Source organism: Prionailurus bengalensis, chromosome A3, assembly GCF_016509475.1.
Source record: "Prionailurus bengalensis isolate Pbe53 chromosome A3, Fcat_Pben_1.1_paternal_pri, whole genome shotgun sequence".
Taxonomy (NCBI): Eukaryota; Metazoa; Chordata; class Mammalia; order Carnivora; family Felidae; genus Prionailurus; species Prionailurus bengalensis.
Genome location: NC_057354.1, coordinates 100,389,460 through 100,414,885, shown reverse-complemented (window position 1 = coordinate 100,414,885; position 25,426 = coordinate 100,389,460). Strand labels below are relative to the sequence as shown.

The following is a 25,426-nucleotide window of genomic DNA, read 5'->3' as shown; positions in this document are numbered from 1 at the left end:
GGGAACAGAGGCTCGTTTGCCGCACTGAAAGCGGAAGTATTAATTCTGCCGCCTCTCGTTGGCTCGAGTAAGTCAGGTGACCAAAGGCTAAAGCCAATGGCAGGATCTGGGGCTGGTCCGGAAACGTCTGTTTTGAACTCCTAACCTGGGGTAGGTACGTGGGAGTGTCGCGTAATTCGCGGCCACAGAGCGGTGAAAAGGGAAGTGTCGAGGCTGTAGGGGGTCCTGAGTCCGCTCTGCGGTTCAGCGAGGTTAGGACGCACAGGTGTTAAAGGCCCTCCGAGAAAGGGAGGCGCTGGCCTAGGGGCTGAGGGTACTGCGAACCTGGAATCACCGCGTTTCCCGCTGCTCTGTCCGGCCCCGCCAGGTACTTCTGCACCTCCTGCACTCTAGTTGGTTCAGGAGTTGGCGCCTGATTCCTCCCATACCCACAAAACAAAAATTTCCTGTTCATTTCTTCTCTATTAGGCCCAATAAAGAGCAAAGCAAAACTTCCCAACCGAAAGAGGAAAGATCCCTGCCGGGAAATCTGGGACTTTACCGGCTCATGGGACTATGTGTGTGACCTTCAGCCCGTTGTTCAACTTCTCCCCTAGCTTCTGTAAAATCATTGGCTTGGATTCAAAAGGTGGTTTGCATCCCTGGCTACCCATGAATATCCTGGAGGGAGAATGAGGGGTTGCAGCTTTAAGAGAAAATAACCCTGCGACAGATACCCTCAAAGATTCTGACTTAACAGATCTAGGCCCCATAAGGCGGCTGTGTAGGGCAGTGGCTAACGTGTGTGCCCAGGCATCCCACAAACTTGGGTTTAAATCTTAGCTCTGGTACTGATTGAGGCCTAGGGGTGGTGTTTTTAGAAGTTCTACAGGGGATTCTATTTATTAATTTGTTTGTTTGTTTGTTTTAAGTAGGCTGCACACCATCATGGGGCTTGAACTCAGACAACCATGAGATCAAGAGTCGCATGCTGTACTGACTGAGCCAGCCAGCCGCCCCTCTACAGGTGATTCCTACTGTGAGGCTGGGCTGAGGACTACTGCACTAAATGATTTGGATGATAGCTACCATTTATTTGGCATCTAGAACCATTACATTGATGGATGTTTTACACTCTGTATAAATAATCCTCATGATTGTTCTGGGAGTTAAGTATGTCCCTTTTTACATATGTAAAACCCAAGTCCCGGAAGTGGCTTGCCCAAATTCACGTGGCCTCTAAGTGGTTTTGCTGACCAACTGCAGGGCCAAGTGTTTTTCTCCATCTTTCTCAGGAAAAGAAGATGGTAATGAGCCCAGTAGAAGTAACAAGCCCTGTGATGGGTAAAGCTCCACACAACTCTCAGGTTTGTTCTTATATCTCTGTCAGTAGTCCTCACTCTGCCTAACAAGGAACTGCTTCTGTTACATACTTGACCCTGAATTTTCCTTCCACCCACACTTGAGCTTGAGAGGCAGTCAAGTAGCCAGGCAGAGATTGCCCAGCTTCCTCAGTCTTGGTAGGACCTTCTTTCCTTCTTCCATGGCCTTTACTCTTTCATCATCTTTCCTGTGACCCTGAAGGCACTGCCTGCTTGGCCCTGTGTGGCCATGGAGCTCTGAAAAGGCCAAATCCTTTCCTACAGGGCAAACCCTAGGCCATCCCTTGTGACTGCGCACTGCTGCACCTTTGAAGCTCTTCCCTTTTTCACTGCTGTCTGCCTCATCTGTAATCAGGTGTCAAGCTTGAGGAAGAACATAGAGAAATTGAGCTGGGGAGGGGGGTGGGGTTCAGAGAGGGAAAAGCCTATCCAAAGGTGAGAGCCTTGTCATATAAACATCTTTGAAGTACTTTCTTCTCCTGGAGTCCTATACTGAGTATCCTCAAGACATCAGAAAAATAATAGATTTCATTCCTAGGGAAACAGGCTCAGAGGGTGCTGGTTGAAGGGTCAGGTTTGAGAACCACTCTGTCTTTCCACCTGCATTCCAGAAGGATCTGTCTGGGTAGGGCTGAATCAAGTATGGAAGGGAAAGGAGAGGGGCCATCTCCCAGGGATAAAGTCCCTTGGACGGTAGACTTTCTAAGCGACCCCAGGAGTGTAGGCAACCTGCAGAGCTTCAGACATACACACACACAGACACTCCAGCTTTTAGCCAAACAGCAGCTTTTAACCAAACAGCAGCTTTTACTGAGCTCCAGGTGGGGCTGGCCTGGCATGGCCAGTGCAGCAGGCTGCCCTCAAGGGCCAGTCTGTGGCGTGATAGGAGATGCAAAGGTGCACACATCAGGGATGCTCTTCAGCACTCAGTTGGGTGGCTCAGGTGGGAGCAAACACCAGGGTTCTCTGGAGACCAGAACCAGCCAGTATGGCCATCGGCCTCTCCTCAGGCCCAGCTGGGTCAGTCCCCAGGCCCTGAGGCAGCGCCTGCGTCCTGGGCCTGTGGGGCACTGCTGCCCTCACTGCTCTGTGGGAGAAAGATGGCCAGGAGCACAATCAGGATGACGAGCAGGCCGCCACCCACCACCAGCCCCAAGTAGATCCGGCATCGGATGTTCTCCCAGCTCTTCTTCTGGGCCAGGGTCTTGGTTGTCTTGCTGAAGGCTGAGCTCTGTGGACATCGCCAGACATAGGGTGGGAGTTAGTGGTTCCCCTAGAGATCCAGGGCCACGGTCTCCCAACCTCACCTCCCCGGAAGGGCCTAGTCTCCTTCTGCATCTTCCCAGCCTGTCTGCTCCCCTTCTCCACATAGCCTGCCCTGGAATCCTCCCAGCCTGACTCTTGGTCTCAGACACTGGTGTAGCCCTTGACTCACAGCCCTACAGACTCACCCCCAGTTAACAATACCAGCCCTTTACAAAGCTCCACAGCTCCATACGAAGGACTTCTTACTTCATGAGGCCTACCTGGAGCATATCTAGGCTAAAGGTGCCTCAACAAACTCACAGGCCTCACACTGCCCCACAGGCAAGCCTCAGACCCCACCAAGGAGACCCTGAGCACGGCCTGAGAACTTTCTCTCTGAGGATCCCTTCTGGCCTGTCCCTCCCCCATCCCTGCTTCCCCAGGCCTCACACCATGTCCAGGAGTTGGTCAGAACGTTGCTCCAGCTCTGCCAGTTTTCCATCGCGCTCCAGGACCTTGTCGAAGTTGTTGAGCATGATTTCCGTCACCTCGTCCGCCTGCCGCTGGCACCGTTCCAACTCTTTCCCTGCCTGGGCGCCAAGCCCAAGGTCAGAACTGCAGGAGGCCCCCACCTGATCCTGAGACCTAGCGGCCTCCTTGCCCCCACTGTGTGTGGGGTGGAGATGATGTATGGATAGGGTAACAGCATCTTATATCTTACATGGATAGGGTATGATATGTACAGAGGGAAGGACCAGTCTCCTGAGTGTGTGTGGCTTGTCCCTGCTCTCACAGCTTCTTCTCCTTGCCCATCAAGGCAGTCCTAGGTCAGCCTTGGCTTTCAGCATCTCAGCATCCTCTAAGATGCCTCAGGATGGAAACCTCCCAGAATCTCACCCTCCCACAAAGCAGGTACTTTGCTCACCCGCTCTAGGATGGCCTCTCCCCAATGTGTACCTGCCCTGTGGCTTCCTACTGGCCTAAGGAAGCACCAAAGAAGAGGGCACCAAGCTACATGGCTAGAAGCCAGACGGGGAGGAGATCTACCCCCACGGGGCTAGGAAGGTCACTTCAGACCACCACACATCATAGGTTCTGCCTAACCCCACAGACACACACAGAGAAACAAACTGGGAAGATCAACCCTCCCTCTGACTGGTCAGGCCACTTCTGCCTCCAGGGATGACCCTGCTCCCGTATCAGTGCTCAAAACTGATTCCCTGTCTGCCTGGGAACCTCAGCCTCCCTGGCCTTTGGCCTTAGCCTTCCAGCCACCCACTGTCTTCACTAGGGTCCAACTCACAGAGATGAGACCTACTCTTAGACTTCTCAGCTTGGGCAGCAACCACACCAGACAGAAGAACCCAGGTAATTTCAGAGGAAGGCAGATGCAGGGTTCAAGTGGGGAGGTGGCGGGGGGGCTGAGAGAACAGGAGAGAGGAAGAGAGCATGCATCACAAGCAAGAAAGGGACTGGGCTTTGGACACACGCAACTGAGTGAGATCTAGGGCAGGAGGCCCCAGTAAAAGCTGGAAGTCCAGGAGCAGGTCCAGGGACATGTCAGGGAGATGAACACCAGCAGATTAACAAACCACAGCAACTCCCTTCTCCCAGCCTAGTTCCCCCACAGCCCGTCCCTGTTCTCATCTCCTCCCCACAGAGCACTAGCCAAGCTCCCTTTCCTGCCAGACCATATTGCCCATTGTCTGCAGCAGACATTTTGGCACTTGACTGAATTCCACTTAAAACCAGAGAAAGGGGAGGGATCCGGTGTTCACGGAGAGCCACTCCTACTCAGGCAAGAATCCGCATTCAGGATCCTTGCAGCTGTCTTGCACACAACCTGCAAGCATTCCCAGTACATGAGTCCTATCTTCCCAGCTAGACCACAGGCCCCAGGGGGAAGGGCTACCTCTGTCTGCCCCCCATCCTGGTGGCCTGGGGGGGCCAGCACAGTGCTGACCATTGCAAGGACTCATTGAGCAGGTCATCGCATTGTAGCCTATCCAAGAGCAGCTCTTAGTCTCAAGAGATGTTTTCCCAGTGTGTTTATCTAGCCCAGCAGGAGTTTCATGGGGCAGGCATCTGAAACCCAAGTAGGTCAATATTTACCCATGAGCTTAGAAAAGCAACCTGCTTGGAGAGGGGGCAGGCAAACTATGACAGAGGGGTGCACTCACAGGCTGGGGGAGCAGAAACTGGGGAACAAAGCAATAATGCAGAGAGCAGGGAAGCTGCCCCCATCGCTAACTTTTCCCCAGTAATCATCACCACTCTTATTACTACCACGTTAGTCAACAAGCTCACATAGTTCGCATTCACATGGCCCAAGGCATCCCCCCATTCGTAACAGCCCAAGGCAAAAACTTGAGAATGGACAAAGATCCGGAATGACAATCACTGCTAGAGGTTGGTGGGATGCTGAATATGACTGTGTTTCTACTCTGAAAACTCCAGCTATTATTCTCTTATTCTCCAACGTGGGGTGACATTGGGTCACATTCTCCAAGAGAGTTGGCTGTGCTTCCTGCTGCAATCTGCAGCCTCCTCCCCCCACTGCGAAGCCAGGCCTGTCCGGAGCCAAGGTGGGACCAGGCCTAAAAGAACACATTCGCTCCAGGGAACACAGAGGCCCCGGGCTCAAGTCCCTGGCCCTCCTGGGTCCTCTCTCAACTAGCAGAAAAAGGACACTGTATGCATAGGTCCCTACTGGCACAGTGAGAAATAACCACAGAATGTGGAAGGAGGTAAGGGACCAGAGGGCAGGGCCACACTACACCTGCCACAGTGAACTCAACATAGTGCCTGGCACACAGTGGACACGCGGAAAAAAATTTCTGAATGAACTGTGCCTGTTCTTAAGAAGCCCACTATAGACTGAGGGAAAGAGACATATAGGACATCATGAGAGAAGAGTGAAGGGCTGTGCTGTGAGATACACATACCCAGTGTTGGAGCCTCCCTCAGAGAGTGGATTCCTGTGAACTGAGACAGACCGGGTGGATGAGCCCTTACAGGATGGGGTGGAGTTGGGGCATTCAGGCAAAGACACACCATGCAGAGGGTAAGGGTGGAGGGGGGCAGGGTGGGGCCAGAGAATACACGCGGTAAAAGTCAAGAAGGGGACAGTCACTTGGAGGAACAGAACACGACCTAGTGTAGACTTCCGAGCCAAGTGGGGGACACTGGAGAGGGTCTTCAGAATAATTTCTCTATTGGTGGTAGACGGCAGTGAGAAAACTCCCAGGCAGAGAGAACAGCCAGAAGAGGTGGACAAATGCCACCAGCAGGGGTGTGGGGTTGCCAGGTAGTGGGGAGCAAAGAGCATAGAGAGGAAGGATGGGTGGGAGGGGCACTTGCCAGCCCTGCTTGGGGTCTGCAGGGCTGAGGCTGTGCAGTGGAGGGGGAGTATCAGCATGGTTGGTAGACAGGGGGTGGCAGTTACACAGGAAATGTTCTTGATAGACCGTTAGCCCTCTGTACAGAATATCCTGCCTTCAACCCTCAAACATCTCCGGTTTCTCCAGGCCAAATACCGTAGGTGCCTCTGAAAACAAAGCTTTCCCAAACCTCCCTGTCGTAACTCTCCCGTCTCCTTTCTTTCTTGGCTAGTGCCCAAGAACCCCTATTCCAGCTGTCACCGTTGTTCTAGTCAGAGGACTGGGGCAGCAAAGGGGTGTATCAGCTCCTTCCTAGGTCAGCACTTACCTGAGCTGAGAGTTAAGAACGAGGGCTCAGCATTGCAGCCCTGGGTTCCTTCAAATCTTGCCTCTGCCACTCGTCCACTACATGACCTTTCTGATCCTCCACTGCCTCATCCGTAAAGTGGTGACAAGAATAATAGCTATCATAATGTTAGCTAGGGCCCGTGACATGTTACGAACAAAGTGCTTGTCACAATACCTGTCGCATACTAAGTGCTCAATAAACAAGAGCTATTGTCATTAATGGAGCCCAATCTTCCCTCACTGATGTTTTTTTCTTAGCAGTCAGATCTCAAGAACTACACAATATGTGTGATCATTAAAACCTCTTAGATATTTTTACAAAATACACGGCCAAGCAAGTTCTTCCTTATTGCAAACCTGTGTGCTTAATTGTCTCTATCTTTACAGGGGCCTTTGATAACCTGCATTGAGTATTTCCATCAAGCACTACAGGCTGCTGAGAAGGCTGTACATCCTGACAGTAATAACGGCCACCATTCAATGGACACAGAGCTAAGCACTGCCTGCTATTTGTCCTCCTTATCTTATTTAAAAAAAATTTTTTTTAATTAATTTATTTATTTTTGGGACAGAGAGAGACAGAGCATGAACGGGGGAGGGGCAGAGAGAGAGGGAGACACAGAATCGGAAACAGGCTCCAGGCTCCGAGCCATCAGCCCAGAGCCCGACGCGGGGCTCGAACTCACGGACCGCGAGATCGTGACCTGGCTGAAGTCGGACGCTTAACCGACTGCGCCACCCAGGCGCCCCCTCCTTATCTTATTTAATCCTCACAACCCACTGAAGGCATGCTGTTATCCCAGTTTTATAAGAAACTGAGGCTCAGAGGGGTTAAACCATCTGTCCAAGGTCACAGAGGCAGTAAGTAGACGATCTGGGAGTTGAACCAATACACTGTAAACTCCAAGAATCACATTCTTAACCACTGTGCTAAAGTGAATGCAAGTACAGGGAGGTCAAGTACTTTAGCTGGCTAGGTAAAGACTCCCCAGACCTTCTGATGCTGCCAGTTCCACTGGTGCGCACACGAGGGAAGCCCATGGTTCAAAACCCACATTCACTGGACAGTGCATACGAGAGGACCATCTAGAAGATGAATGAATTCAAGCTCTTACCCATTCAGTTGTCATCTTTCCCATCACTCTTTGTTCCTGCTCTATCACCTATACCTGCCACCGTGACTGGCACAGAAGAAATGCCCAAGAAATACTTGTTGATTGAATGAATCAGAGGAGGACAAGGAAGAAAGACCAAGGAGGGAAGGGGGGGGGAAGAAGGAAGGGAAAGCGCTGGGGGCAGAGAAAGGGGCAAGACTGAAAGAAACAGAGGGATGGGGCTAGGAGACGGGTAGGGGAGAAAGGTCAATGTACCTTCCCTGGGCTCTGATTCACTATTTGCCTCAGGTGAGCCTATGAGAGTGCCAGAGTTTTCCAGTACCCCTCAGTAAATTATCCTGGCCTCAGACTTCATTTCAGGAGTTTCCTCTTCTCCCCAAGTGCTAGAGGCCAACTGGAAGCCCACCCCTAGCCCTGGCTGATCCCTTGCCCTGCATGCTAGGAAGTGGGCTCCGAGCTCTGTCCCATTCTTGGAGCCTCCCTCAGTTTCCTGGCGTGGCCTTAGAGCTCAGTGCAACCTTCCTGCCCCACTTCCTCTTCCTGCCTCCAGTTCCCTAGAGATGAGGCCATCCAGGCATCATAACCCCCAGCCAGGCCACATCCATCACACCTCTGCCAGCTTCTCCAGGGCAGAATCTTAAAGCACCGAGCCTGCTTCCTGCCCAGCCCATCTTCCCAGGAGTCCAGGGGACAGAGGAAGCAACTGGCACCACCTGTTCCTGACACCTTTGCCTCATAGCTGGCAAGTGGGGACACAGGCCAGAGTCTGCAGCAGGAGTGGGGGATGACTCACCTCCAGAATGTGTCCCTAGGCAGAGGTTAGGAGTCAGGCCTGTGCCACACTCTGGTAACTTCAGTGGAACTTTCATGGTAAACATCTCCCTTGATCTTTCCCCAGAGGAAGGAGTGTGCCCTCCAACACCCTGCCATGGGGCTGGCAGAGCCTCTGGCAGCCCATCTGCTCAGGTTTCCAACTCCCAGGCCACACTTGGCTCTTCACAGCTCCAGGAAAGGCTGAAGAGGTCATCACATTACCTACCACTTCTCAGGAGAAGGTTCTGAGTGCCAGGCAGGGCTCTGCCATTGGATCTCCCTTAACCTCACAAGGACCGGCAAGGCGGGTATTGCTGACCCCACTTCACAGATGCGGAAAAGGAGGCTCAGGAAGGTTAAGTGACTTGCCCGGGCTCACAGAGCCAGCGGGTAAGTGGCCACGACCAGGATCTCGGCCTGGAGTCTGACTCCGTAACCGCGAGGCTCAGGGAAGGGGGGAGCCCGAGTCGCGCTCACTGCTCCAAGGCGGCCAAACTTTCTCTCCCCAGCCCGCGCGCCCCGAGTGGAGGCTCTGGCCCCCATCCTGCTCCTGGCGGTGGCCACCTCACCAGGGGACCGGCGCGGATCCCGGAGGTCGCCTCCCACCTCGGACTTCAGACTCCGGCCTCCCACCCACACGTCGCCCATTGCCTCCCTGCGCGGTCGGCTCCGCCCCGCCCGGGGCCCTCACCATCGCTGCTGCCGCCGCTGGGCCGGCTCCCGCTCCTCTGTCGCCGAGCGGCCGCGGTGCCACACACCCGGGAGGAAGCGGAGGGGCGGGGCCGCGGCCGCGGGGGCGGGGGGCGCGCCTGCCCCGAGCCCGCACCCGGGCCAACGAAAAGCGAAAGCTGCAGGCGTCCGGCCCAGCTTCGCCTGGCTCCCCAGCCCCCGGAACCGGGCGCCTGCGCCTGAGCAGCCGGGGGCTCGTTCTGCGCTCGGCACCCCCACACATCGGGGGGCCCAGTGAAGTGGGCTCTGGAGACAGGCATCGCCCGCAACAAGCAACCGTCCCAGTGCCACGGCGATGGCGCTGTGCTAGAGACGACGCGGACCGCCAGCCAGGCGGGGTCTCTGCCACCTCGGTGAATGCATGCCACCGGTACCCAAAAACCGACTCCGCAAGAAAGTTTTGGAACGAAAGAAAGTTTATTCACAATCAACATTGTGAATGCACTACCTACCACTGAATTGTCTACTTTGAAACGGCACCGCTGTGTGTTACAATTGTACGTACACGTATACACTGTATGTTGTGTGAATGGCGCCTGGCTTAAAAAAGAAAACGGACCCCCATGAAGAAGGTGCTAGTTCTGGCTTTTCTGTATTTCCCTCTTCACCACAAGGGCAGCTGCAGCCCTGCCCTCATATGACCCTGCTCCTCCATCGGAAGATGGGCGAGGCCACCCCTCCAGAGCCTTCCTGACTCTACCCGTTCTCGCCCTCTCCTCTCACTGCTGCAAACAAGTCACAGCCACCTGTTCTCCACCCCACCCCCTGCCACCCCCAACACAACTGTGGCTGCTCTTGAGGAAGGAGGTTGAGGGCTTCCCTCCTTGGGTTGAGCCCCTGTGAGCACAGCCCTCATCCCCACCCTGGGCACTCTGGGTCCCAGGGAAGAGGTTTCACCCCAGTTCTGTGGACCTTGAGTCCAGGAGTGGCCTGAGGAGAGAGGATGGTTGTAGTCTGACCTAGGAGGACAAAGATAGCCCAGAGGGCTTTTTTTTTTTTTTTTTTTCTTTTTTCTTTTTCCTCCCTGGCTTTCAGAGTATGATTTCAGGACTTGCCAGTAGGAGTCCCAGATTCTGTCTCCCAAACCTGTTCCTTCTACACCCCCTCCCCAAAACAGGTGTTTTTTTTTTTTGTTTTTTTGTTTTTTTTTTTAATACTGGAAAGCCCAGGGGAGAAATAGGGACAGAGATGACAAGAACCCTTTCCCCAAACCAAGAGAAAGAGTGGCAATGAGGTGGAACCTGGTGGGGAGGAGGGAAGCCCAAAGACAAAGAGGCCCATTGTACATGGAGGGGAAGGAGGGCCATAGGCCCTGTCCTATGACACTGACTGGGCCCAACCACGAGACATGGGGAGAGATGCTCGCCCCCTCAGCTGAGACCCAGAGGCCCTGCTAAGTCCCAAAGGGGCAGGGGCAGACAAAAGACAAACAGAACTTTGTAGAACCAGGGGCACCCAGCTGGCTTAGTCGGAAGAGCATGAGACTCTTGATCTCAGGGTTGTGAGGATAAGCCCCATGATGGGTTGTAGAGATTACTTAAAAAAAAAAAAAAAAAAAACTTTGAAGAACCAAAGAGAAGGAAAAGCGCCCGGTTCCTCCAACCCCTCACTCAACTGCAACAGGGCCACAGAAGAGAGATGGCAATGACAGGAGAGGTAGGAGGCCCTCAGGCTGTCTCGGCTAACACTTCCTGCAGAAAAGTAACAAAGGGACGTGGCAAGACCCAAGATGGACACTTAGGAGTCTTGCACACCACCCTAAAATGATTTTGAATTTTCCATTTGCTGAGACCCTCAGAAAATTCTGGTTCTTGAGACCTGTGGATAATAGAGAAGAATGAGGAGGTTCCATCTTTCTTCTCCAAATATACACTCTCTACCCCTCCAACAACTTGGACCTCAAATACGAGAATCTCAGCCAGAAGGCGTGCCCAGGGGGAAAAGAAATAGAAGGGCCAAAGGCAAAATGGAAGGGGAGAAATTACCTCACATATGTAGGGATACTGAAAGGTCTTTATTGCCCACTGGCCACCATCAGTTTCCCAGCCACACGCTGGGCCTTCTGGGTGTCTCTCCAACCAACTCTGAGAGCCCATGAAATGCAGCCATGGTGCGGCTCTCTCCTTCCAGGGGACCAAGGTGCTCCCTGGGCCAGACAGTATGGCAGCGGGGCCTCAGAATGAGGGGCGGGAGGACAGAGCAGCATTTCCTGCTGAGGATGGGAGAGAGGGCCCTTCTTGGCACCCACTATGGAGGGCTTCCCTGAAGAGGAGGACAGGGGGCAGGGGAGGGGCTCCCTAAGTTGGGATGGCATGGGTGGCAAAGAGCACGATGAGGAGGATGATGATAAAAACAATCACACAGATGAGGACAATCATCTTCACGTTCTTCCACCAGAACTTCCGAGCCACCTTCTGTGACGTGGTCTTGAAGTGCTCCGACTGTTGGGGGATAAGGCAGAGTGAACCAGTGCATCCTCCCACTGGAACAGAGGCCCACACGCCGTACATCTAAATACTTAAGTGATCAGTTGGAATAACAGACTGTTAGACAAAAAATGTTCTGTCCTCCTGCCTTCATGACAGTCTGGTGGGCCACGTTCAAATTTAGAGTTCTTGGACTCCCTTTGGCCCCCTCCTTTCCCCCTTCTCTTCTTACCCTGCACCATCATGCACCTTGAAGCACCTATGCTCACACCCAGGGGTGCGATACTGTCTGCACGATCCGCCTTGGGAGGGCACACACTGGGGCCAAGGGGTGCAAGCTCCAGATGGTCACATCTCCCTGGATGCATGACCCCTCACCCCACGGGGACTACTGAGGCTGGAGGGTGGGCTAGGGCAGCATGGAGGTTGGAGGTGACAGAAACTGCTCTTTCTCCTCAACTCAAGTTGCAGAAATTAAGTTTCTCTGGGCCATGCTCCCCTGATTAGGCTATGGAAAGAAACACTAAGTCCCAGGGAGACAGGAGACAAAGGACCTATACCCAAGATTACACACAGGACTCAGAAAGCCACGGCCAGTCTCTCCCTGTGGATGTGGAACCTTAGGCTCCAGCCTTTATTGGAGTTACTTTGTTAGAGTTACTCCCTCCCTGAGCAGCTGGCTTCAGCCCCTGGCTGGAGAGAGAGAGGAATGAGGTCTAGCAAGATGTGTGGGAGATATTATTCTAGCCTTCAGTTAGCAGAGGACCCTTTGATCAAAGAATTTCACTGCTCTTCCCAGCTTCTTTTGAAAGCAGACTCAGCAAAACTCCAGCAGTTTTCTACCCCCTGCCAAATAACTCCCAGAGAAGGCCAAAGGCCCTAGGAGGATTTTCCAGAGCCAATATTTTTGCCCTGGGGAGGTCAGGTCCAAATGATTGTCAAGGGAAGCCTTCAAAGAGAAAAATCAGTTTCATGGGAGAGAAGCCTAAGAATGCAAGGCCTGACCGGGGTCGTCTGTCTCAGAAAATACCTCCAACAGTCAGCCTCATCCACCCTCCTCAGTCTTTGGACCCCTTCCTTGGATCCCAGTCCCAATCAGTGGAATAGAGCAGAATCAGAACTGGGGACTCGCTCATCAATTCCCAAAACAAGTGAAAAGGCAGACTTTCCTCCTATTCATTTTGCCCCCAACACCACCAACCCCCAAACCTCAACAATCCTACCCTCCCCTCTCTTCCTCTACCCCCAGTGGGCTCCCCATCTCACTGTGGCTTCCAGATCCTCTGTCTTGTTGCGGAGATGGTCCAGGTTTTCTCCTCGGGCCAGGATCCGCTCCACATTCTGGGTCATGATATTCTTGACTCCTTCCACCTCACTCTGCAGGTTCCGTACACGATCATTTCCTCCACCTCCACTGGCCTCCTCCTGGGCAGCAACACAGGGGTTAATTAGGTCAAGCAGTGGAGGAACTGAGACTCAGCCTCAGAGGCCGGAGGAGGAGAAGGCCTAAGATGGACTTTAGCTTTTTTTTTTTTTTTTTTTTTTAATGTTTGAACTGTTTACAAAAAGAATGCTTTCATGTATTACTCATGTAATCAAAAAATAAACGCATTTTTGAGTCTCAGAAGTTGAGTGCTGATGCTAGACACACTGGATCAAATTTCTTTTCAGGTTCTCAGGGCCCCTGATGAGGAAAAGAAACACAGCACTAAATCCCTCTCCACTGTTTCCTTGCTCCTCTGATTGGGTTAGAGGGAACTGCTGAGCAGGCATCTTACAAAGTAGAAACCCTAAACCATTACTTACCAAAGGGTCCTTGTTACAAATATGTGTGCTGGGCAGCAGAACACCCTCAGCTAGCACACCCCCCCTTCCCTGCAAGAGAGTAGCTGGAGAGCAGTTCGGGTCCCAGGCCTCCAGCCTAACTGCTGTGACCCAGAGCAACAGCAACCAGGCTCTAAGTCCCTCACCAGGCCCCATGAGGGACAGTCATTGCGCCACAAACTTCTGCTTTCCCCACCACACAGCACCATGCGCAGGCACCAAGCCACGACTGCCTGCTTAAGCAGATATTAAATAAAAACAGCAGCCTGGGTGTTGGGGGAAATGGAGGGCCAGTCTGCCCTGGCTGATGATAAGGTTTTTGAACAAGGAGGGAAAACCATTATTAAGCTCCTCCCACCCTGACCCACTAGACCTCTTGAAACAGGCCAGGAGCCGTGGGTCCAAACTAAATGGGTTATCACAGAAATCCAACTTCTGGTTCTTTTACAAACCCTTAGTTCTCTTCCTCACGTTTATGGAGAGGGGGCTGATTCCTCAGACCCGGCAGAGAGACAGATTCCTGGGGTTAGGGCTAAAGTGAAAGGCAGGCGGGAGGCGCGAGGGCGGGGGGGGGGGGGGGGGGGGGGGGGGGCTGTCTGCCGCTGGGCTGGAATCCTCCCTGAGAACTTCAGAGGTGCTGCCCAGGGGTGTCACAACACCCGGCGGCTGGAGGGCTGGAGGAGGAGATGAAAGGCCTCTCAGCAGCTCCTCGCCTGGAATTCGGATCCCCCACCCCCACCGAAACCCTGCTCCAGGCCTGCACAGAGGTCAGGGGAGGGAGTAGAGAAGAAGCAGGAACACCCGCCCAGGCAGCTCCGAACTTTTTGCAGTCAAGTTGTCAAAGGAGAAAGGCCAGTCAGCCCTGGCCCAGCCCTCCGACTTTGCCGCCGCGCTCTCCTGATCCCCAGCCCCCAGCCCACTCTGGCCGGTCTTTGAATCAGCCCCTTCCTGGTTTCCAGCTCGCTCACCATGTCTCCAAGCGGCTCAGGCCTGTCAGCGGCAAACTCGCCTAGTCTGTTTCCTCCCGGGCGGCCCTCGGCTCACTTCCTGCTTGCTCCAACTTTCAGCCTGCCCCCGCCCACCTCGCATCCAGAGCGGTTCCAGCCTCACCTCCGGCAGGTTCCCCCAGGTAGGCGGGCACCCTCCATTGCCCTCCCAGTCTCCTCCCAAACCAGGGCTTAGGCTTAAAGCAACAGGGCTCCCGGACACCAAAGGTCTTCTAACTCATCAGGAACAAGAAAAGAAAGATCAAGCAGCCCTCCTAGGTTTCCTGACGCTGGACCTCCCGATATACAAAGGGAAGCTCGCTCTCTCTCTCTCTCTCTCTCTCTCTTTTTTTTAATGTCCTGAATATCTGACCCCAAAACTTACAGACTGAAATCAACCCTAAGCACCCTGCCAGGGCTAATTAACATAGAAACAGAACACAGATATGAAAATTTCTTGCCGGCAACCCTTGTTCCCATGTTTATGGGTGGTCAGAAAGTATTAAAACCTCCAAAGTCTGGAATGCTGTGATCTTTGGCTGTGGTGTCAGAAAGCTCTGGGTTATTAGCTGTGTGACCCTGAATGAACCTCTTCACCTCTCTGGGTTTTGCAGGTGCTAATGATGATGTCAGAGGATGGTGGGGAGGTATAAAAGGATAGCACATGCAGTGTGCCTGGCAAAGTGTCCAGAACAAAGACCTATCCACTGTTATAACCAGGAAATGATGGCTAACCAACCCCTTCTTTCCTCCCAGAGTTCAACAATCCCTTCAGGAGCCACCATGAGGGGTTGGTGAGCCGAGTCAGAAATGGTCAGATGCCTGCCTTATGGACCAGAGAAGGGCCCCAGGGCAAAGGATTTTTCCACCACCTGGCTCCAGGCCAGAGAAAATCCAGTCTTCCTGGATGGTATTTATGAAGACAGAACAATAACAGGGTCACGCAAAAGGGAACAAACATTCCTGTCCCATCCCAGAAGTATCAGTTCTAAGAGGGAAATGTCAGCTTCTCTAACACATGCTTTTTCAAAGGATTTAACAAATTTTGGACCTCAGTTTTGAGACACTTTATTCTACTTCATAATGAAATCTTATCCCAATTTAGATATTATTATATTTTGCAAACCTGAATTTCGATGGACAGTACCAGCCTGCTTTCACCATCCTTAGAAAAGCTATAAAGTAGAGGCGCCTGGGTGGCTCAGTAGGTTCAGCATCCAACTTCGGCTCAGGTCATGATCTGACCATTAGTGAGTTCAAGCCCCGCGTGGGGCTCTGTGCTGACAGCTTGGAGCCCGGAGCCTGCTTCAGATTCTGTGTCTCCCGCTCTCTCTGCCCCTCCCCCGTTCATGTTCCATCTCTCTCTGTCTCAAAAATAAATAACATTAAAAAAAAAAAAAAAAAGCTATAAAGTGATCAAGTGGAGGTGGGTCAGAATCCTTGATCTGTACTTGTGCTGTCCAGTACAGTAGCCACTGACCTCATGTGCACATAGTACTATGTACTGTATACTGTGAACATAGTACTTGAACTATGGCTAATCTGAACTGAGAAGTGAGGGGCCCCTGGGAGGCTCAGTGGTTGACTTTGGCTCAGATCATGATCTCATGGCTCTTGTATTCAAGCCCCACATCCTCAGGCAAAGCCCTGATAGTGCGGAGTCTATTTCAGATTCTCTGTCTCTCTCTGTCTCTCTCTCTCTGCCCCTCCCCTACTCTCTCTCTCAAAACAAAAAATTTAAACAAATTAGAATGAACTGAGAAGTGATGTAAGAGTAAATAAAGTACACTCTGTATTTCAAAGAGTTGTTATGCAAAAAAGAATGTAAATATCTCACTAGTCATTTTACATACTGATGACATGTTGAAATAATGTTGTAGTATATTGAATTAAATTTTAAAAATTGATAAAATTAATTTCACCTGTTTCTTTTCTTTTACTATTAGACATGCTGATCCATACCTTAATATTTGTGTGACCTTAGATAGACTTATGTGACATCTCTAAGCCTCAGTTACCTCACTGTCTGTGCCCGGCACTGAAAAAACCCTCAGTAAATGGTGGCTATTGTGATTACTATTATTAAGAATGCCAGGGAGCCTGGATGGCTCAGTTGCTTAAGCATCTGACTTAGGCTCAGGTCAGGATCTCATGGTTCATCAGTTCTAGTCCCACCTCAGATGAGCACGAGCTTCACTTCGGGTGAGCTGGAGCCCTGCTTTGGGTCAGTCCCCCTTCTCTGTGTCTCTCTTCCTCTCTCTTTGCCCCTCACAGGATTCTCTCTGTGTGTCCCTAGCTCACTGGCGCCCTCTCTCTCTCAAAAAAAAAAAAAAAATGTCCAAATGCTAAGGCAATGGTGGATAGGGGAACATGAAAGGTGCCAAGAAACAAAGGGCCAGAGTAGAATGTCTGAGAAGAGCAGAAAGAAATGAAGGAGGATTTCCAGGGTGGAAATCAAGGTGACAGTAGTTGAGGAGTTACTGGGGTCTAGCATGCCACTGCCAGCCTTGGATATACATCGATGTCCCCGAGGGAGCTGACCCTTGGCCTAGATCCAGCAGCCATTAGGGAGATTCTCTAGGGCCCAGAGTTGGGACTGCAACCTGTTCCACCTTGTCTTCACCGTGCAGAATCCCTGCAGGCTTGGCCTCACCTCACTGTGCAAACATCACAATGTTACCCTTGGGCAGAAGACCACTTGCTAATGCCCTCACAAGATGAGACATTCAGTAAGGCACCAAACAATGCACAATGAGCAGAAATGGTACTATGCGGATGGGGGTGCCTGGCTGGCTCAGTCAGAAGAGCATGTGCCTCTTGATCTTGAGGTCATGAGTTAAAGCCCCACATTGGGCCTAGAGCTTACTTGAGAAGAAAAGAAAAGAAAAAGAAAGGAAAAAGAAATGATAATATGGGCAGGGTGCAAGAAGAGAAACAAGTCATCGATTCCCTTACAGTTAAGGAAGGCTCTATCCCAGGAGAGATGGAATATCAGTCACTCTGAAAAGAAAAATGCTAGGTGGTAGGAGTGGCAGTCAAAGAAGCAATCACGGTGTGATGAAGAATATTCTCAGTCCCTATGTGATCAGAAGATTTGGGTATCAGCTCTCCTACTCCTTGGCTGTAGAGTCTTGGGCAAGCCACTTCCCTCTGGGAGCTTCAGTTTCTTCATCTGCAAAATGGGAAGAAGAATGAAGGTGCTTTGCAGGGTTATTATTTGGATTAAACGGTATGGATATATATTTCTATATTTCTACTAAACCACTTTATGAATGAAAAAAGAAACTAATGGAGAAAGTAGAATGAGAAAATAGTGGAAGAGGAATAGTTAACACACTGTTACCTATTGCCTGCAACCAGGCAAACTTTGGGGGTACACTGACATCTGTCCCAGTCTTCTTACTTATGGCCCAAGTGGGCAGTTTACTCCCTCTCTGGGGAAAGGCTAGAAAGTAAGGAAAGGCACATTCAGGAGGCACAACTGGAATTGCTTCCTGAGGGATCATAAAGCTCTCACGACTGCCAAGGCCTCTTTTGTCTCCAAATCCTTTTGTCGACTGTTACACTGCTGGCCACCCCATCTGTGACACAGTCACCTCCCCCCCCATTGCTTCTAATGTGCCTTCTTCCTTTCTGACTGTGACCTTAGAAGCAGAAGGTTCTGCCCTTGGCCATCTTCACTTCCGACTCTGCACTCTCCTGGAGTAATAGTCCTCTATGAGGTTGATTTTGCCCTCCAAGGGACATTTGACAACATCTGGAGACATTTTGGGTTGTTGCAACTGAGGGGATGTCTACTGGCATCCAGCGGGTAGAGGCCAAGGGTGCCAAATTTCCTACAGCTCTCTCACAACAAAGAATTACATGGACCAAAATGTCAATAATTCTAAGGCTGAAACCCTGGTCTCTCTAGGGAAGTGCAACGCTTTATGGTTGTAGCAGCCATTTCTGGATGATCCCCAAATCTGTATCTCCAGCCCTGACCTTGCTTTCAATTGCTACTACCGTGTCTCCAATGCCCTCTCCACAGACACCTCTGACAGTCAAAGCAAGCCCTTTATCTTTTCCCCGTATTCCTCCTGCTGGGTAGTAGTACTCCCATTCTTGGGAAACCCCCAGTTTCCCAAGCTAGGGATCCCTAAACCATCCTAGATCCACAATGGGACATCACTAAGTCTTGATTCTATCTTGGTCACATCTCTCTATCCACTCTCTCCTTTCCACACCAGCTCCTGCTTCCTAGGTAACACCAGTATTATCTCCTCTCTGGACAATTCCATCCACCTCCAAACTGACCCTTCTTTTCCCATCCATTCCTCATAGGGCTGCTTGCTATCTTCCCAAGCACAGATTTGAGTATGCTCCACCTGGTCCCCAGAGTAAAGCCCCAAGTTCCCGGTTTGGCATCCCAAGATTCTTTTTAACCTGGTTTTCAAAGCTTATCTCCCATGAGACTCACCTCCCACTCCCCTCAATCATACCAAATTATATGTGCTTCCTCAAACACACCATCCCCCCTTTTCTAAACTTTTTTTTTGTTTATTTATTTTTGAGAGAGACAGAGACAGAGTGCGAGTGGGGAAGGGGCAGAGAGAGAGGGAGACACAGAATCTGAAGCAGGCTCTAGTCTCTCAGCTGTCAGCACAGAGCCCGACATGGGGCTCAAACCCACAAACTGTGAGATCATGATCTAAGCAGAAAGTCGGACGCCCAACTGACTGAGCCACCCAGGAGCCCCCACACCATCTCCTTTTATATCTTTGTTCAAGCAGACTTTTCTTATGATGAGCAAATATCCTGCTTCACTCATCACTAAGTCTATTCATATTTAAGACATTGCTTGCGTGAAGCATTCAAGATTTCCCCATTGAAGTTAACTTCTTCCTCTTCTGATCTTCTATGAAGATAGGGGCTATGTCTTCACTTTGGTACCCTTGTAGAAAATAATATATGCCATAACCATAGTAGGCACTCATTTAATGTTTGGGGTACTGAATCAAGAGATCTGAAAGAGGGCTTCTTTGTCTCCAGTGCATATAAAAAGATAATTTTTATTAGAAAAGATCCATGAAGAAATCTCTTTCCTGGATTTTGGGCCATTTTATGGATAAATGAATGCTAACTGGCATGGGTCTTTGTATACTGGTCCTGAAAGGATAAACTGGAAATCAACCCCTTCAACGAAAACAAGTTAAAATCATGGGGTGGAGAGGTACTGAGTTACCACAGCTCATTTATTAGCTGTACTTCTCTTACCCAGAAGGCTCTTCGTTCACCCAAGACTACTAAGAACTTTTGATTTCCCTCTTTTCTCTCAAAATTATACTCATCCTTCAAAGTCCAGCTCACGTTTTCAGAAAACTTTCCTGAGTTCTCCAGTCATAATTCATTTCCTCCTCAATGCTCCCACAGTACTTTATTTATTTTTTTTTAGTGGTGTAAACCATATTTTATAATAATCATAATTTGTTTTGTTTTGTTTTTTATATATATGAAATTTATTGACCAATTGGTTTCCATACAACACCCAGTGCTCATCCCAAAAGGTGCCCTCCTCAATACCCATCACCCACCCTCCCCTCTCTCCCACCCCCCATCAACCCTCAGTTTGTTCTCAGTTTTTAACAGTCTCTTATGCTTTGGCTCTCTCCCACTCTAACCTCTTTTTTTTTTTTTCCCTTCCCCTCCCCCATGGATTCCTGTTAAGTTTCTCAGGATCCACATAAGAGTGAAACCATATGGTATCTGTCTTTCTCTGTATGGCTTATTTCACTTAGCATCACACTCTCCAGTTCCATCCACGTTGCTACAAAAGGCCATATTTCATTTTTTCTCATTGCCACGTAATATTCCATTGTGTATATAAACCACAATTTCTTTATCCATTCATCAGTTGATGGACATTTAGGCTCTTTCCATAATTTGGCTATTGTTGAGAGTGCTGCTATGAACATTGGGGTACAAGTGGCCCTATGCATCAGTACTCCTGTATCCCTTGGATAAATTCCTAGCAGTGCTATTGCTGGGTCATAGGGTAGGTCTATTTTTAATTTTCTGAGGAACCTCCACACTGCTTTCCAGAGCGGCTGCACCAATTTGCATTCCCACCAACAGTGCAAGAGGGTTCCCATTTCTCCACATCCTCTCCAGCATCTATAGTCTCCTGATTTGTTCATTTTGGCCACTCTGACTGGCGTGAGGTGATACCTGAGTGTGGTTTTGATTTGTATTTCCCTGATAAGGAGTGACGCTGAACATCTTTTCATGTGCCTGTTGGCCATCCGGATGTCTTCTTTAGAGAAGTGTCTATTCATGTTTTCTGCCCATTTCTTCACGGGGTTATTTGTTTTTCTGGTGTGGAGCTTGGTGAGCTCTTTATAGATTTTAGATACTAGCCCTTTGTCCGATATGTCATTTGCAAATATCTTTTCCCATTCCGTTGGTTGCCTTTTAGTTTTGTTGGTTGTTTCCTTTGCTGTGAAGAAGCTTTTTATCTTCATAAGGTCCCAGTAATTCACTTTTGCTTTTAATTCCCTTGCCTTTGGGGATGTGTCGAGTAAGAGATTGCTACGGCTGAGGTCAGAGAGGTCTTTTCCTGCTTTCTCCTCTAAGGTTTTGATGGTTTCCTGTCTCACATTTAGGTCCTTTATCTACTTTGAGTTTATTTTTGTGAATGGTGTGAGAAAGTGGTCTAGTTTCAACCTTCTGCATGTTGCTGTCCAGTTCTCCCAGCACCATTTGTTAAAGAGGCTGTCTTTTTTCCATTGGATGTTCTTTCCTGCTTTGTCAAAGATGAGTTGGCCATACGTTTGTGGGTCTAGTTCTGGGGTTTCTATTCTATTCCATTGGTCTATGTGTCTGTTTTTCCCACAGTACTTTAAACCCCACTTAATACTTAGGACTTTATAGGGGTGCCTGGGTGGCTCAGTATGTTACGCATCTGACTTATGATTTTGGCTCATGTCATGATCTCACAGTTCGTGGGATCAAGCCCGCATTAGGCTCTGTGCTGACAGCATGGAGTCTGCTTGGTATTCTCTCTCCCTCTCTCTGCCCCCTCCCCCCCACATGTGCACGTACTCTCTCTCTCTCAAAATAAATAAACTTTAAAAAATACACAGAATTTTATATATTCTGTTATTATCCTATTATTTCTATATTCTTTTATTATTATGTTTCCTTGTCCTTCAAGGAAGAGGACAGAGGCCACAGCTTACTAATTTGTTTCTTTCTCTGTAACCTGTACAGTTCTTGTCACATAACAGATCATAATTGCTGAATTTAATGGAACCATCTAATTTGAGTGGTCTTAGAAGAGCTAGCCCAAACTTTCCAACCCACACCAAATTCATTTGGACTGGGGCTGACAGCAGATTAAGTGATTCCCCCCTATAAATAGATCAATGGCTTCCAAAGTGACTTGGCCTACCCTGTCTGTTAGGATAACCTAGAAGTGGGCCAGACCGTCAGCCGCAGGAACAGTTAGCCCAGTGATTCTACCTGCCAAACACATCTGTCCCTAGTAATCCCTACTTTTACATCTATTTCTGACATTCCTTCCCTTTAGGATAATTGTTCTCAACACATGGTCCACAAAACCCTGGGGTCTTCAAGGACAAAACTACCTTTGTAATAATATGGATCCATTATTTGTCCTTTTAATTATGTTGCCATTTGCACTGATACAAAAGCAATTTGCACTGATGATACAAAAGCAACCATGGGTAATAAAATTGTTGGCAACTTAGCAGGAATGAGACACCAAATTGTAGTAGTCATTGTATTCTTCCCTGCTGTGCACTTGCATTTTCAAATAATGCCATTTTCAATTAAGGACATCCCTAGTGAAGCAGTACACATTTTTTTTTTTAATTTATTTTGAGAGAGAATGCACACACAAGCAGGGGAAGGGCAGAGAGAGAGGGAGAGAAGATAATCCCAAGCAGGCTTCACACTGTCAGCGCAGAGCCTGACGTGGTGGGGTTGAACCCATGAACCATGAGATCACGACCTGAGCCTAAATCAAGAGTTGGATGCTTAACCAACTAAGTCACCCAGGCACCCTGAAGCAGTATAAATTATTAATTTTATTAATGCTTGGCACTGGGGTACACATCCTTTACTATTTTGGGTGAAGAAATGGGAAATACGCACACAGCGCCTTGCATACCCAAGGATGATGGCCGTCTCACAGTTGTTCTAAGAAAAACCACTTGTGTAGTTAAAATGTGACAACTCCCATACACCTCTTAGCCCTCTCCCATTTTTCTCCCATTATTAACATCTTGCATTAGTGTGGTATATTTGTTACAATTGATGAGCTAATATCAATACACTATTATTAACAAAGCCCACAGTTTAACTAGGGTTCACATTCTATGGGTTTTGCCAAATGTATAATGACATGTATGTACCATGATACCATTAAAGTATCATACAGAATAGTTTCACTTCTCTAGAAACCCCATGTGCTCCACCTAGTCATCTCTCCCTCCCTTCCCCCAGTTCCTGGCAACCACATATCTTTTGCCTTAAAACCAGTTTTGTCTTTTCCAGGGTTATCAGTTTGGGTCATACCATATATAGCCTTTTCAGATTGGTTTCTTTCACCTAGGGATAGGCATTTAAGGTTCCCCAGGTCCTTTTGTGGCTTGGTAGCTCATTTCATTGTATCACTGAATATTCCATTGTATGGATGTGTCAGTTTGTTTATCCACTCACCTATTGAAGGACATCTCGGTTGCTTCCAAGTTTGGGCAGTTATGAATAATGCTGCTTTACATTTGGGCACAGCTTTTGTGTGGGCATAACTTTTCATTTGGGTAAATGCCAAGGAGCACAACTGCTGGATCACATGGTAAAACCATGTTTAGTTTTGTTAAGAAACTTCTAAACTGTTTTTCCAAAGGGGCTATATACCATTTTGCATTCCTATCAGCAATGAAGTAGACTTCCTGTTGTTCCACGTCTTCGCCAGCATTAGTTGGTGGTGGTGCTTTGGATTTCAACCATTCTGATAATTCTCTCGTTGTTTTAATTTGCAATTCCCTAATAAAATAAGATGTTGGGTATCTTTGTTTTTTTTTTTCTTTAAGACTTTTTTTTCATGCTTATTTATTTATTTTCAGAGAGACAGAGAGGAAGCATGTACGGGGGAGGGGCAGAGAGGGAGGGAGAGAATCTCAAGCAGGCTTCACACTGTCAGCACAGAGCCCAATGTGGGACTCAATCTCACGAATCAGGAGATCATGACCTGAGTTGAGATCTAGAGTGGGACGCTTAACTGACTGAGTCACCCAGGCACCCCTTTTCTTTCTTTTTAAAAAAATGAAACATCATTTTACTTGAGGATATTGGACAGACTATGGTTATTCCAACGTTTATTTATTTTTGGGACAGAGAGAGACAGAGCATGAACGGGGGAGGGGCAGAGAGAGAGGGAGACACAGAATCGGAAACAGGCTCCAGGCTCTGAGCCATCAGCCCAGAGCCCGACGCGGGGCTTGAACTCACGGACCAGGAGATCGTGACCTGGCTGAAGTCGGACGCTTAACCGACTGCGCCACCCAGGCGCCCCGACTATGGTTATTCCAACTGGCACATTTGGCAGATAGTTTTTGAAAAAAGAAAGGAGTGTGACTGTTCCTTAAAGGAAAACAATAGACAGCATTTGTTGCCAATGATAAAATTTGAGCTTTCAAGTGAAAATTAAAGTTTTGGAAAACTTGTATCTGCCACTGTGAGCTTGGCAGCTTCCCAACATTTAAAAGACTCTGAATTTGGAAGAGCAGCATAACTCAGTGAAACAATGTTTTCCAAATGACTAAATGCATGATTTTGTAAAAGGTCCATTCAAAGTATAAGATATACCGTGATTTAATGTAACAAAGCATAAAAGTTCATTGATCTGGTTTCAGAGTCCACATCCAACTAACCTTTAAAAAACTACCAGTTTTAAGTTTAGGTGAGGTATCAAAGATGGAGACCCACAATTATCTAAAAAAGTTATTAAAATGTTTTTTTTTTTCCTTTTACAACTGAGTATCTATGAGGCCAGAATTCCTTCATATACTTCATTCAACACCAGATCAAATCCAGAAGCAGATAGGAGAATCTAGCTGTTTCCAATTAAGGCACACATTAAAGAGATTTGCATGTAAAACAATACAGTACCACTGTAGTAGTTGTGTTACTTGTGTAACTTTTGTGGGAAATATACTTTTTGCATAAAAACGTTATTTCTGTAGGGGCACCTTGATGGCCCAGTCTGCTCAGCATCTGACTTCGGCTCAGGTCATGATCTCACAGTTCATGAATTCCAGCGCCCACATGGGGCTCTCTGCTGTCAGCGGGGAGCCTGCTTTAGATCTTCTCTACCCGCCCCTTCCCAGCTGTCTCTTTCAAACATAAACATTTTTTAAAATGTTATTTATGTAAACGTATGATGGGCCTATTTCTGTCTTTTTAAGCGAATCAATACATATTTTAAACATTTCTCAGTGTACATTTCTAATATGGTAAACGTGGAAAAAGAAAACCCACGTAAATAAAAGCTCTTTAGGGTTCTCAATAATGTGCAGCTGGGTCAAAGTGTCCTGAGACCAAAACAATGTGAGAACCGCTGTTCTAGGATGCCGTCCAGTGATGCAGTTGGCCAATCCCAGCGCAGTAAATAGATATTACAGTGCTGGTCAAGCCTCACCTCTCTAGGAATCCTCCCTGATCGACCACACTTTATCTACACACTGCCCATATTGTACATCCCCTCTGCAGTTGTGCGCTTCCCCAGCTGATTTCAAACCTCTGGTCCCTGGCAGGTACCGGAAGAGAGAATAAAGTAACTTGCACCCTCTCCCTATGCCGGGATAGCCCTTCGAGGTGTGTCCTCAACTCAGAGGTCAACCTTTCTGGGGAACAGTCTGACATTTGCGCCCGCATCCCTCATGTCTGGGAGCACCGCAGGGACACCATAACCTGGAGACGCCTAATGGGGGCGGGAGGAGCCCAGGGAAGTTGCCAGAATTCCGAGATATCTTAAGGCTGAAGGCATAGAGGGGCTTCGGAACGCTTCGGGGGAGAGACAGGTCTGGCGGCTGAAACGAGGCGGGTCTAGGGCATCCTCACCCCTCCTCTGTCACAAAGCAAGGCGACGCCCGCTGAGGCGCTGGCTCGCTTGCACTAAGGCTCTTCGCTCCTCCC

At 49.2% G+C, this 25,426-nt stretch overlaps 2 protein-coding genes and 1 long non-coding RNA gene across 6 annotated transcripts; 1 reads left to right on the top strand and 2 right to left on the bottom strand.

The window, feature by feature from the left end:
• Positions 1 to 61: 61 nt before the first annotated feature.
• On the top strand, positions 62 to 6,838 carry LOC122497118. Its single transcript, XR_006301030.1, has 3 exons — positions 62 to 367; positions 915 to 1,346; positions 6,722 to 6,838. It is a non-coding gene; the product is annotated as an uncharacterized LOC122497118 (long non-coding RNA).
• VAMP5 (vesicle associated membrane protein 5) lies at positions 2,131 to 9,250 on the bottom strand. Of its 2 annotated transcripts, none has more exons than XM_043603870.1 (3): positions 8,954 to 9,250; positions 3,059 to 3,196; positions 2,131 to 2,592 (listed from the first exon to the last, which is right to left on the bottom strand). In XM_043603870.1, exons 1-3 carry the CDS (start codon positions 9,212 to 9,214, stop codon positions 2,383 to 2,385), a joined length of 609 nt encoding a protein of 202 aa, XP_043459805.1. In that variant the 5' UTR covers positions 9,215 to 9,250; the 3' UTR covers positions 2,131 to 2,382. The 2 variants fall into 2 exon arrangements, with proteins under 2 accessions (XP_043459805.1, XP_043459804.1); XM_043603869.1 differs by lacking the exon at positions 8,954 to 9,250 and adding an exon at positions 5,755 to 6,727.
• Positions 9,251 to 10,986: 1,736 nt separating this feature from the next.
• Positions 10,987 to 23,165, bottom strand: VAMP8 (vesicle associated membrane protein 8). Of its 3 annotated transcripts, none has more exons than XM_043603874.1 (3): positions 23,147 to 23,165; positions 12,684 to 12,842; positions 10,987 to 11,432 (listed from the first exon to the last, which is right to left on the bottom strand). In XM_043603874.1, exons 1-3 carry the CDS (start codon positions 23,147 to 23,149, stop codon positions 11,289 to 11,291), a joined length of 306 nt encoding a protein of 101 aa, XP_043459809.1. In that variant the 5' UTR covers positions 23,150 to 23,165; the 3' UTR covers positions 10,987 to 11,288. The 3 variants fall into 3 exon arrangements, with proteins under 3 accessions (XP_043459809.1, XP_043459808.1, XP_043459807.1); XM_043603873.1 differs by lacking the exon at positions 23,147 to 23,165 and adding an exon at positions 14,210 to 15,626; XM_043603872.1 differs by lacking the exon at positions 23,147 to 23,165 and adding an exon at positions 13,224 to 13,936.
• Positions 23,166 to 25,426: the final 2,261 nt, after the last annotated feature.